At 38.1% G+C, this 13,280-nt stretch overlaps 1 protein-coding gene across 6 annotated transcripts in view; it reads left to right on the top strand.

Moving 5' to 3' along the window:
* Positions 1-13,280, top strand: part of Rims1 (regulating synaptic membrane exocytosis 1) — a 479,929-nt gene that overhangs the window by 69,492 nt on the left and 397,157 nt on the right. For all 6 annotated transcript variants that reach the window (XM_051152982.1, XM_051152985.1, XM_051152984.1 and 3 more), the window contains exon 2: positions 4,605-4,685. In XM_051152982.1, the coding sequence (XP_051008939.1) occupies positions 4,605-4,685 (81 nt within the window). The remainder of the gene's footprint in view (positions 1-4,604; positions 4,686-13,280) is intronic.

Raw genomic sequence — 13,280 nt, 5'->3', positions numbered from 1 at the left:
CGGAGAGAAGGATACTTGGCATGTAGCAGGACAGTGTGAGTTCTCAGAGTTATGAGTGGCAGGGAGATGTCCTAAGGACCCTGTATTTTATCATGGAAAGACTGGAAAGCCACCGCAGAATTAGGTATAGTGGTGTCTTAGCCTGATTTATTTTTCATAAGAGTCACTTGCTTGCTGTGATGAGAATAAACTCAAGGGCCAGACCAAGGGTAAAGGCCGAGCAATCTACCAAAAATCTGAGGTTACAGTCAGTGAGATAGGCCTGATGACCTAAAACTGAATGTTCAGGACCCACATGGTAGAAGAAGAGAACCAACTACAAAAAGTTGCTGTCTGACCTCCAAATAAACACTATGTGCTCAGAATTAATGTAGAATGATGTTTTAGAGTGGAGATGAGAAACAGTCAGATTGTAGACCTGTTTTGAAAATGTAGTTCGTATGGCAGATTAGGTAGATTGGTCCTAACAATTAGAGAGGATTTTTGCTCCTAACCAGGAGAGAAATACCCGCCGGGCAATAGGTGTTTGAAATGTCTCGTTTTCTCATCTTTATGATACTTTAACCATACGTATAGCTTTAAGGCAAGTATGGGGTAATACATTAACACCTGGTAAGCTGGCATATCCGTACTCATCTCTCACATGCTCTTTAACTGGAGTTTTCTCCAGTAATGGTAAGAAAACCGTGAGACTGAAAACAAACATACCAACACCTATAGTCTATTAGCAATAGCTTAGAGTGAGGTAAGTAGTTGCCTGATGTTAGCTATAAGACATCAAACAACTTAAAGTTTAAATTTGTGTAAAGTTTTATAACATCGTGATGGTGGTTTTACGGAGAAGCCCTGGGAGTGGTTAGTGGCTGCAAATATCCGAAAGGGAAGTCAAGGAAGGGGATGGAGAGGGGGGTACAGCAAAGGACAGGTGGACAAGGGGAGGACGGGATAGAGAGGCAGAGAGATTATGTAAATTATATTTCTTGAAGGCATTCAGAAGTTTTAATTCACATACACTAGTATCAGCGAAGTACATTAGGTTCTTGTTTGGACAGATGAAATTCTTTCTGTAGTTTCCTCCGCAGCCTTGTGGCAATCTGAATGTCCCTCCCCTGGGTATGTGCATGGGTGGGTAGAAGTGGTTGAGTGGGCAGTTGGCAGCCATTCATTGAATTGATTGCAATCATTCTAAAACCAAGCAGTGCTGAGGGTGGGTTCAGGAGGAGCATTCCCCTGAGGTAGTTTTAGAATGTCTTATTTGCATAAGTCTTCAGTGATGCTTGAGAGAGAAGACAATGCTTACATGAAAGTACAAGAGTCCAGATCTGATTTTTCATCCTGTAATTTGAAGACATCACAAAGAGGTCAAATGCCTTTGAACTCTTGCTTAGATTGTAAAGGTTCCAGGAAGTGAACATCATGGCAGAATTGGTGGTCTCCAAGTACATAGCTGAAGTGAATTACGGAATTGCAAAGAGAACTTTAACACACTGAAATACCACTGTGCTTCTTAAAGGATAAAAGGATCTTAGCATTATAATAAGTCTAATAGGTAGGGAATAATGTAAATTTCTTGCTAAACAAATTCTGTACACTAGAACTGTCAAAATATTAAGATTTCAACTCTCCAAACTGAGATAAATTTCAAATACTATTCTAAAGAAATGTTAATCGATATAGGCTAACAAAATCCCCTGAGGAAATTATGCATTCGGTGTGTCTTTTTCTGAGTATAGAGTAAATTTTCTTTTGTTATGGGTAGCCAATCAGAGATGACCACTCAAACATAGTTTACAGCCTATTGAAAGTCTTCATTCCAGCCAGCTGAGACTACACCCAGTGTTCAGATTCCTAAGTGTAGCCCTGTATGTCCAAAGCACAGGGCTTTTTAAGGGAAAAAAACCACATCCTGGCATCTCACTGGCAGCCTCAGGGGAGCTTTGCAGAAGCAAGCAGTTTAACAGAAGTTAAGATAAGCAATTAGCCAGAGGGAGTTTCTACATAAACAGGCAGTTTAACAGAAGCTAAGATAAGTTAGCTAGGATATCCTGACCATGGGTTCCTAAAATAGAGTTTGGTAATTTTCCATGGGAGTGACCATTAAGGAGGTCAAATTTTAGTTAAACCCAAAATGGCCTCATTAAGAATACAGGATGGAGGAGCCTCTACACTGTCTTGCCCCATCACACTTCCTTGCTTCTAGAAGATTATTGATCTAAAAGAGTTTACATTAGAAAATGTAGGAATATGTATTATCATGACTTTTAAACTGGTTGAATAATTAGCTATCTGAAGCAAATTGTTTCTTCCCTCAAAACTCAGGTTCAGTAGCTAGCCATATCAATTAAAGGAATATACGTCCTGTGGATACAGATCAGTATGTGAAATGTGGTGTTGTCTTGGTGTTTTAGAATTATGTCTAAATCAAGATTGTTTAGTCCTATAGCTGTCTAACCCCTGCTATTCAGGCCTGGGTTACACAGTGAGTTCAAGATCAGCTCGGGTAGTTTAGTGAAACTGAAGGACAAGGATACAGCAATGAGAGAATGCTTACCTAGGTTCAATCTCCAATACCAAACATAAATAAGGGAATAATTTACAATTACATACCTATATTTAAATCAAGTCTAATTGTATTGTATTTGAGGAGCAGTGTGCTTATTTTTTTTTTTATTATTTAAGATTAAGAATTCAAAAATTTGTTTTGTTTTGTTTTATTTCTTTTTGTTGTTCTTTCTTGTTTTTTTGTTAGAAAAGTTGTGTAGGGAGTACAGGTGGAAGTAATATGCCAACTGATTTTAAAACCAAACCACAGCTTTGAAGTTAGATATCACTGTTTTGTTTTGTTTTGTTTTGTTTTTTGTTTTTCCCCAAAGACATGGCTCTGTAGTTACAAAAAAAAAAAAAAAAAAAGTTTGGCCCAGAAAACTACTATAGTATGTAATATTCTGCGATTCCTAGAAAAGAGTCACTTCAAAGAATAAGAAAATCATTATGTGTTAGGCTTATTTCAAATCTTGGTACAAATACTTGCTCCTTAAAGGAGAAAGGGCAGAATTTTGGTTCTGCAGTTCTTGAAAAGTTTTCTAAGTTGGTGGTATTTTCAGAAGCCAGCCCACGTAGATCAAACAGGCTGCAGCATAGACTATTTTGAGATGAGTGAGAATTGTCAGAGATTTTTTTCCAGTGCTATGATATGTAAGTTACTGAGCATTACACCTTGTGAAAGTGAGATTGGAGTTCCATGCCTGAGAAATCCTCATCCATGGCTTCTAACAGCTGCCTTCCTGCAAGTTGTCTTAATGCTGCTGACGCATGAATAGCCTCTTTATGAGGCTGTGACAGTAGCATGCAGTTTTGTGGTTGCTGTGGATGTTTTTCATGACCATCTATAGGGCATTTAGCATACCAGATTTGGCCTTTATCCCAGGAAGAAGGTGCTGAGGCTTGTAATGGCTCCTTTTCTTCTCTCACCACGTTTACATATTGATTCTGAGTGTACTTGCTGGTGGAATGAGCAGTGCGTATCTGTGCATGCACAGTTTTTGTGCCTGTGTCTGTGTCTACCTGTATGATTTCTTTCAGAAGTGGAGAACTTTGCCATGCAGCGTTTCCTCTGACAAAACAGTTCATTAATTGACTCACCACAGATCTTTTGGAATAACATGATTGGCCTTAATTTTGAGCAATGTAGCCAAATCTCCAAGGAAGTTCTTAAGAACCAGGCTCATGCTTGCTTAGGGGTGGGACCTAGAACTTCAGCAAAATTTATAATACCCAGCCTTTGGATTAAAACCAGACCTCTCCATTTAATGCTGTGTGTGCTTCAAAGCTTTGAGAAGTACCTGAGTCATTCAAGCACAGTCTCAGCTGGGGGTATTTTCTGATTTTGGGCAATGGATCCCTTCGGTGCTCTAATCCCCAATAATACGAAAGTAAGGATATCAACTCCTGCTGCCCTTTGGAGCTTGGTTATCTGGTCTGCATTTGTTTTATGATGAAGGGCTTAAAGTACAAAGCATATTTAAGATTTATTATACATGTACAAATGCACACTTCCCATATGAACCTGCCCTTCATCTCTCATTCCTCCTCAGCTTGCAGGGAATTTGTAAAGAGAATATCTAGAGGTCTTTCAGGTCTCTTTCTCTGTAAGCAGGAAGACCTATGTGGTGGTTAGTAATGTGAAATGAGTCCATATCTTTTAGTAAGAAATTCAAAGCAACAAAAGATTCTGCATGATTTTTAACCTATCACCACAGCAGCAGTTCCTATTTTTAAGCTCTCAGATGTCTTCACATGGTGAGGCCAAGGCTTTCAATAGCTTTTCTGCTATGGCAAAAGCTGCTGACAATCATGTTATTGATGTTAAAAGGAAAATCAAATATTGAGGCCAGCATAGAATTTATGTGGGTTTAGTTGAGCCTGTGGAAACCTAAGTCAAAGAATTCCAACTAACAGGGCCTTTTCAGTGCCCTGAGGTTAATATTGATGGGATTCACCAAGATTTGCCTTTAGATTGTGTTTTCAGTACGGTGTTGAATGTCCAGATATGCTCTACCCTTTTATAATTAATAGTGCGTTGTGCTGTCTATCATGCGCCCCAGGTGTGTTGTCAGGGACATGGCGAAGCCTGCTGCCTGCAAAACACCAAGAAATGCTGAAAGCCAGCCCCATCAACCACCACTGTAAGTATGCCATTGGTTTTATTGACTGAAAATGCCACCTCTTACCCAGATCCTTGCTTACAGATTTATTTATTACTTTGCATGTGGGAGTAGATGTGCTAGCTTCTCTGGTGTACATATGATAAAAAGGCCACCACTATTGAATTAGATAAAAAAAAAAATATCTGTAAACAGGAGCTCTGGAGTAAGTATCTTTGTTAAGTGATGTTTCTAATATCATGTTGCAGGAAGCAGACTAACAAGAGGGGATGGAAGTGTTTTTAGTGACTTGAAGTATCAGCAACTCTGAGCTTTGTTTTAAATCATTGTCATTAGCATTGGCTTTGGATTGAACATGGCCTGGATCACTAGACTCTCAGAAGTGAGAAATCAAAGGACATATGGGGCACCAGCTAAGGGACAGAGGAAATGTACAGGTAGTCTCCACCCCACCCTTACACTATAATGTTTAAAGGCAATGAACAACCTTCAGAGACTGAATTTTCTATCTAGTTTCATCTTTATTATTGCACTCTTACGTGTAGGTAAAATGATAACTAAACGTGACCAAAAACCGGGTAGCATCAAGAGTGGGAGAAGAAATCAAATATATAAACTTTTAGTTTTTTATCTGGAGTTTGAGGAGATTAAATAATGTTAGAATTCTGCAGAGTAACATGATGCATTCAATCTTCAGAATGTATGTATTCTCCTAGTAAGAAGAGATGAAAATGTCCTTAAAGTGCCTAATCAGCAGCAACTTCCTCAGCAGAAGTACTACTGTGAGCCAGTTACTACTGGGAAATGCCTCATTTCAGAGTTTATAGGAAAAACCTTTGCAGAAATGTCTTTAGATAAATTTTCTTTACATCTCTTCAGCTATCTTCGAAATGTTTTTATGCAAAGCCAAAATTAAGTGTGAAGTAGTAAAAATAAAAAAAGGCTCTGGGGGGGAAAATTTTTTTTCTATTATTTCTACGGCAAGTTTTTATAAGCAATGATCAAAATTAAACAAAAATCAATGTTTTCCTAGTGTAATATAAATCTTTTCTGAGCATTGCATAGGTCATCATGCTCTACAGAATTTTAAAGCTGTTTACAGCTTACCTAATCAAAATGCACATTTAAAATGAGATTTTGTTTATTTGATATTATCTCTACTCTCTGCTTTCTCCTTTGGTTTGACCATTAAATTGCTTATGTTTGGTATGCTATATACAAAAACACTTGTAAATGTTTTAAGCCTCAGTATGTAACATTTTACAACAAAATTTAGTATACTTAGTGGATGTGTTAAAGATTTTGTCTCAATAATAGACTTAAATATCAATTTCTACATACTCAGCGTTTTCTAAGGAGTAAAATAATTTGTTTTGACCATAGTAAAAATGATTCATAATTACTTTTAGAAAATAAAAAATTCAAAAATACCCTAAATGATTGTACCAGATACTTTCTTCATATATTAATATTTGTATATATTATATAGTATTTTCCTTCATATCTTGATACATGAATCTCACTGCTTTTCAGTACTGTCTCAAAATCCTAGGCTTAAGCTATCCTCCTGCCTCAGTTTCCTCAGTAGACAGACAGGCATGTGTTACCATGTATGGAATTTTAAAAAAATAAATCTTATTATTGTAAGAAACATTTGCTTATGATGGAATTAGTATTGATAATTCCCTGATCTCTTTTTTATGTTTTAAAAATTAACCCTGATACCCCACGCACTGAAATAGCTTTGTGAGTGTGAGTGTGAGTTCCAGTGTGCATTCCTATTTGTACCCGTGTGTGCAGGTGTGTACAGATATTTAAGTGCATAAGGGTGAAAATCAGAGTTTGATGTCAGGTATTTCTCACTAATGCTCTTCACCTTTTTCTTTGGGCTGTGTGTGTGTGTGTGTGTGTGTGTGTGTGTGTAGATATTGGTGTGCCCTGCTCTATCAATCTCAGCTTTAGCCACTGGACAGTGGGTCTCTCACAAGACAAAGTGTAGGCTGGTAAGCCAGAAAGTCCCAGTCATCCTCCTGTCTCTCTGCTTTTTAGTGCTGGTGTTACATGGTGGCCATGCCAGACGTTGTCCTTTAGGTACTGGGGACCTGAATCCAGCTTCTCATGCTTGCGTAGCAGGCAGGCACTCTTAACTACTGTGTCAATCCCGTAGTACATCTCTGCTTTTTGGACAAAGAGCTCAGAGGTTTCTGCAGCCTTTGCCTCCCATCACTGAGGTGACAGAAATACACTGCTGAGTCTATTTTGTGTAGATGCTAGGGACCTGAACTCAGATCCTTATAGCATGACACAAGCACGTGACCCACTGGGATGTCTGTGGAGTACTTCATTTTGTTTATTTTAGTGCTGGGGAGAAATCCCAGCTGTGTACATGTAAGGCAATCGCTGTATTACAGAGCTTCCTCCCAGCTGTGCACAATTCCATTTTAACTGGATTCACTCATTTCGAGTTCAACGTTCACTTGGGATAGAGAATCTAGACTTTCTTTTTCTTTCCTCTGCCTCTCTTTCTCACTCACCCCGCTCTGCCTCCCTCACTCCCACCTCTTTCTTTTTGTTTTATCAGATAAGTATTCTGTAGCCCTGGCTGTCCTGAAATTCACTATGTAGACCAGTCTGGTCTCAAATGCACAGCAATTGGTTTGCCTCTGCCTGTCCAGTGCTGGGATTAAAGGCATGAGTCACCGTACTAGACTAGAGCATGATTTGTTATTATTTGTATTTATCATTCTTTCATGATTTTGCATTAATTAAATTTGTTTATTCTTCTATAGCTGTGGAAATAAGTTATAACTTAAGTTGAATCTAATAACAATTTACTAGAGGTGTCTCTGGCTTTATTGGATATGAATCTTTCTTTCTGCTATATTTACTCACATTGTAATTCACTGATTAGGGAAATAGACTTCTCTTTAGCTAAATGGAAGTATTTACAGACCCAGTTTCTTATATTTTTTTACTTTCTATAGAGGGTAATATTTGTGAATTAAACTCCCCATTTGTAGAAAGGACAGAAACAAGTTAGGAGGAAATTGTTGAGGATAGAATTTAGCTATAAAAAGTTGAAAAAAGTTAAGTCATTCTGTTATTAGGCCAGAAAAAAAATTGACAAATATCCATGACCAGAACGTGTTTTAGAAGTTTGAATGGAATAGAACAGAAAATAATAAAAGTACACCCCAATTTAGGACTGAGCTTATTATTCAAGGTATACATTTTATAAAGTTGAGATATAAATTTTAATATTCATCACACTTAGTTATAAGACTTTCACTAGTGCAGCTTAATTAGATTAGCATAAATCAAATGTGTGTATGTATGAAGTTGCTATTTGTGTTAGACCTGGGGAAAATGGGATATGAATGTGATATAAACAGAACAAAAAAAAATCAGCCTTTTGTAATAGTAATGGTAATTTTATTAATTTATTAATATTACATCTAAATTGTTATCCTATCCCTTGTATCTTCCCATTCCTCCCTCCCTCCCATTTTTCCCTTACTCCACTCCCCTATGACTGTGACTGAGGAGGACCTCTTTCCCCTGTATATGCTCATAGGGTATCAAGTCTCTTCTTGGTAGCCCACTATCCTTCCTCTGAGTGCCACCAGGCCTCCCCACCCAGGGGACGTGGTCAAATATGGGGCACCAGAGTTCATGTGAAAGTCAGACCCCACTCTCCACTCAACTGTGGAGAATGTCTTGTCCATTGGCTAGGTCTGGGTAGGGGTTTGAAGTTTACTGCACATATTGTTCTTGGCTGGTGCCATAGTTTGAGCAGGACCCCTGGGCCCAGATCTGCCTATCATAATGTTCTTCTTGTAGGTTGCTAGGACCCTCTGGATTCTTCTATTTACCCATTCTCCCATGCTTCTCTCACCTAGAGTCCCAATAGGATGTCCGCCCCTCTGTCCCACTTGCATAGTAAGTGAAGACTTTCATGGGACATGCCCCTTGGGCTTGTGCGCAGGTTATAAATCACAAAGGTTCTTTGGGTTCAAGAAAAACAGGGAGAGATAGATAGATAGATAAAAGAGAGAGGCAGGAGAGAGAGAGATAGGGAGAAGAGAAAGAAGAGGAAAAGAGATAAGAGAAGAGAGAGGAAAGAAAAAGAGCGATATTTGGATAAACCAGTGCTTAAAAAAGAATAGGACAAGGAAGAATATTTCTAGCTTTGTTGAGAAGTCATAGACTAACTAAACAGGATGGCCAGAAGCAAAGTGTACAAAGATTCATGAGGGGCATTCAACGTGTTACATGAAATATAAAAATCAAGAAATGACGGCATGAGTTTAAAAATGAACCATGAGTTTGGTTATACAGGAATGATTGATAGCATTGGTGTAGCATTTTTAAGTGATAAGGGGGTAAAAGTGCTGTGTTAAGATTGGGAAGGAAATGAGAAACCAGGATCAGAAGATGGTGCCTCAGGCTGGCTTTTCTGAAACCCAACACTGTGTGCAGGGTGTGTTTGAGAGAGAGTATTTGTTTGGTAGACCCTATGGGAAGCAGAGCGCTATTCATCTGTTGGTTTATGCATTCTCTTCTGCATGATCCATGGAGGCACATGTCGACATGGTTTATATTCTTGAAAGCTTTGTAAACCCTTCAAAGATTCCTTTAGTATATTATTAAAAGGTCACTCAATCAGATTTTAAGTGTGCTACCTGAGTTGTCATTTAATCAAAGCAGCAATACTTCAAAAAATTAGTGGAATTCAAAGAATTAAATCTTATGTCTGCTGTTTCTCAGGTATAAGATATGTAGGTAAAATTCATATGGAATTCTTGTTTATTGGGTTTCTTCTCAAGCTGGAGAAGAGAAAATTACATAACCCATGAATTATGATGCTTCATGGTAACTGCCACTCTAGAATTCTGCTTAAGAGAGGAAATAGTCTGTTTAAATTTGCTTTAGATTAGCAAGGGAAAAATTTAAAGAGCCTGTTGTAGTTAATATAAACCCTGAGTTTAGTATCTAGGCAAAAATGGGGTATAGTTTTCTAGGAAAGAATAGCTGTTCACAGCATCAAACTATATTGGGATAATTTAAAACATGTTCTTATTCCTAGAGGCTGTGCTAAACTCTGATTTGGTTTTGAGGTCACTCTTAGGAGTGACTGTAAGCTTTACCCTGGCCTGATGTACCCTTGGTCAAGGCTGTTATGGGATTTTTCTTATCCTAGATATATAATCTCTGATCAAGTGTTCCTCTTATAGGGAATCTCTGCTGCCTCTTTTCAAGACATCACCTTGTGTGTAAGGATAATTTGTCTCTTCCACTCTTCCTTCCAAGGTACCATCTGCATTGAGACTTTTGATACAGGCGTGTGCAATACACACACACACACACACACACACACACACACACACACACACACACACACCTTTATCTTTCTCCATTGATGAGTCAGCCTTGAACTGACGAGAAGACTGCCATCATAGTTTTCTTTTAATAGACTTACTTTTTCAGATCTCGAGGGCATGCCTTTTTTCAGCAATAATAATGTTTGTACCAACTTAATCGTAACACAGAGACTTCTGGGGACCTACATACATGGTTCCAGAAAAAATTTAATCATTGAGATTAAATTTTGATAGTATGCATTTAACCTTCTTTTAAATTAGTTACCCTTGAGCACTAAAAATGTAACACCAGGCAATATTGTGTGTGTGTGTGTGTATGTGTGTATAGTTACATGGCTATACATTTGTAACTAGCATCAAAGTTGTGTCTCTGATACTGAACCAAAGTGTGTCTCTGATAGTGTAGATAGACATTTTTGTCATTCTGTCACTGTGTTTTTAAACTCTGCACATCACACATGACCTTTATTTTATGTGGCCAGTTGCTCAGAGGTAAGCTTTGGTATAGCAGTGGATGACAGAGTTTCCGCTATCACACAAAAGAATGCATAATCCTTTGGCACATTCGTAGTATGTAGGCATTTCCCCTTCTGAATACAATGACTCATTCCAAAGTGTGAGAATGACCCTCTCAATGCTAGAAACTCGCTCTTCCCTATTTTTTTTAGAGTCTTCATCCTTCTGTTTCTTCTGAGCTGTGTCATCTTTTCTGTCCCTAAAGTTATTCAAATTTTCTGCTCGGTCTTTTGCCGAACTCTTTGAATTTTTTTTTATATCAGCACAGATGTAGTCCAGCCCTTAAGTGGAATCATATGAAATCAGCTTTGAGGCAAAGGAGGCAGTGAGAGGAAGGAGACTGGATGTCTTCAGCTGGCAGCAACGTGTGCGGTAGACTAAGCAAGTCCCTGCTTCCTCTGCTATGAGTTGGCCTATTTATTCTTCTCTCAGCAAAAATAAATAGTGCAAGACCTGTCTGCACTAACTGCATGGAATAATGTAAGGTCCTAGACATTGTTCAGATCATCGCTGAGGTTAAAGGCTAGGAGGAAATCTAAATCACTAAGAAAAGGATCTCAACTGAGTGAATAGTGTGGTGGAAGCCAATGATGGGTAGTTGTTTGAAGAGGTTGCTCTCAGAAGATTCTACGAGGTGGTGGACATTTGAGGAGAGGCTTGTCCAATGTAACTCAACCTTGTGAAGAGCCAGAGGATGTGAACTTGAGGCAGAGAAGAGTATATGAACAGCAGAGGCCTATAGGTCTTTGTGTGGAAAGCTTCACTGGGAAGCCATTCACAGAAGAAAGGATTATGACATAAAAGTTAAGGTACTCATGGGGTCACAATCATGGGGTATGACAAGGGAGATAACGTGAAGCAAGTGGAATTTAGTAAAGAAAATTTTCTTATGATTCTTTGTATTTCTTTGGTGTCTGTTGTTATGTCTCCCTTTTCATTTCTGATTTTGTTGATTTGGATAGTGTTTGAAAATTTTCAAACAATGAAATAAAAACAGAGTATTGCAGTTGGTTTTTCTGCTGGTGTGAGCACTGTCACCAAAAGCTTCCTGGGGAGGAAAGGCCTTATTTGGCTTACCACTTTGTGCCTCAATCCCTCATTACCATGGGAAGTCAGAGCAAGAACTCAAGGCCAGGAACTTGGAAGCAGAAACTGAGGAGGAAGGCTGCTCACTGCCTCATGTTCAGCTACACTTCTCACACAACCTTCCCAGGGATGGCACCATCCAGAGTCCCACATAAATAACCAATAAAGACAGTTCTTTGATGACATGGTCACAAGCCACTGTGGTGGACTAATCCTTCAGTCGAAGTTCACTCTTCCCAGACTCTGGTTTATGTTAAATTGATAATAAAGACTGATAGTAACCAGCATGCAGAGGAGGAGATTTCAGAGCAAGGTGTGACCTCTAGCATACCTCTTGTTCCTTGATTCAGGGTTAAGGTGATGGATTTCCTCATAAAGCTGTAAACACGCACACAAGTGTAACACACACATGGAACTAAAATTTTAGACATCATACTTGTGTTACTTGAGTGGAGAGTGTGATATGACTTTCTCATGTACTCTGGTGCCTCACATTTGACCATGTCCCCTGGAGGGGGAGACCTGGTGGCACTCAGAGGAAGGACAGCAAGTAGCCAAGAAGAGACTTGATACCCTATGAGAATATATAGGGGGACGTAATCCCCCTCAGGAACAGTCATAGGGGAGGGGAATAATGGGAAAATGGGGGGGGAGAGGAATGGGAGGATACAAGGGATGGGATAAACATTGAGATGTAACAAGAAAAATTAATAAAAAAAATGTTTAAAAAATCATTATTAGAAAAATCAAAAAAAAAAAAAAAGAATTTAGTAAAGCGTCAATCTTGAGTATTAAAAAAAAGTACCTATAGGTATACAAATTGAATAAAAAATGAAAGTATTAGATTTTTCCATTTTAAGCAATTTCATTTTGCATTTTTTTACTGTGATGCTCTATTGAGACAGAAGATTTAATAATTCTGTCATTGTTTGAACACTCCCAAGAAAATAAATGTTTAATAATGTATAGCAGATAAAGTATTTCTACTTTAAGCAGATATATTTCTTACTAAGTAAAATCTACTTACAAAGAAATAGAACATGTCTGTCATAAGCAGAGAATCTTTTAGTCACATATCCTATCACAATTGAATGTAATTTTCAGGGACATGTTTTCCATGGATTATTTTTAGTCAGGCGATTTTGTCAAAATCGTAATGCATTTTTCATACACAATATGGGATAATCAGTGTTGTAGTTTTTGTACCATGTGAAATAGGGATCAATATAACTTTTCTATTGATATTAGAAGCAATGAGATACAAGTAGAAAATTATATATATTTTTGTCATTTAGAATGAAGTCAGAACAGCCAGTAACTTGAAAATAAAGAAGACGAGGAACACTGACATTTCTAATTCATGGTTATAATTAGAAAATGGCAGAACTTAAAAAAAAAAAAAAAAAAGAAGAGTGTGGCTTTCATGGTCTTCTTTCTTTTTTTGTGATTTGCAGCTAATGCACCTTATTCTGTGCCAATTCACCAAGTCTCCCAGAGTGCCCGTCCCCTTCTGCTGTAAGCCTGGAAATAGTGACATTGTGTTTCTTTCTTTTGGCATGTTCGGTGGAAGATAACTCATTTAACCTATTGGGCACTAAATCTTCAGTTCTCTGAAAGTGTTAATGTGTTGTCA

The sequence above is a fragment of the Acomys russatus genome, chromosome 11 (assembly GCF_903995435.1).
Source record: "Acomys russatus chromosome 11, mAcoRus1.1, whole genome shotgun sequence".
Taxonomy (NCBI): domain Eukaryota; kingdom Metazoa; phylum Chordata; class Mammalia; order Rodentia; family Muridae; genus Acomys; species Acomys russatus.
The sequence above is the reverse complement of the archived record's forward strand: the minus strand, read 5'-3'. Positions and strand labels throughout refer to the sequence as shown.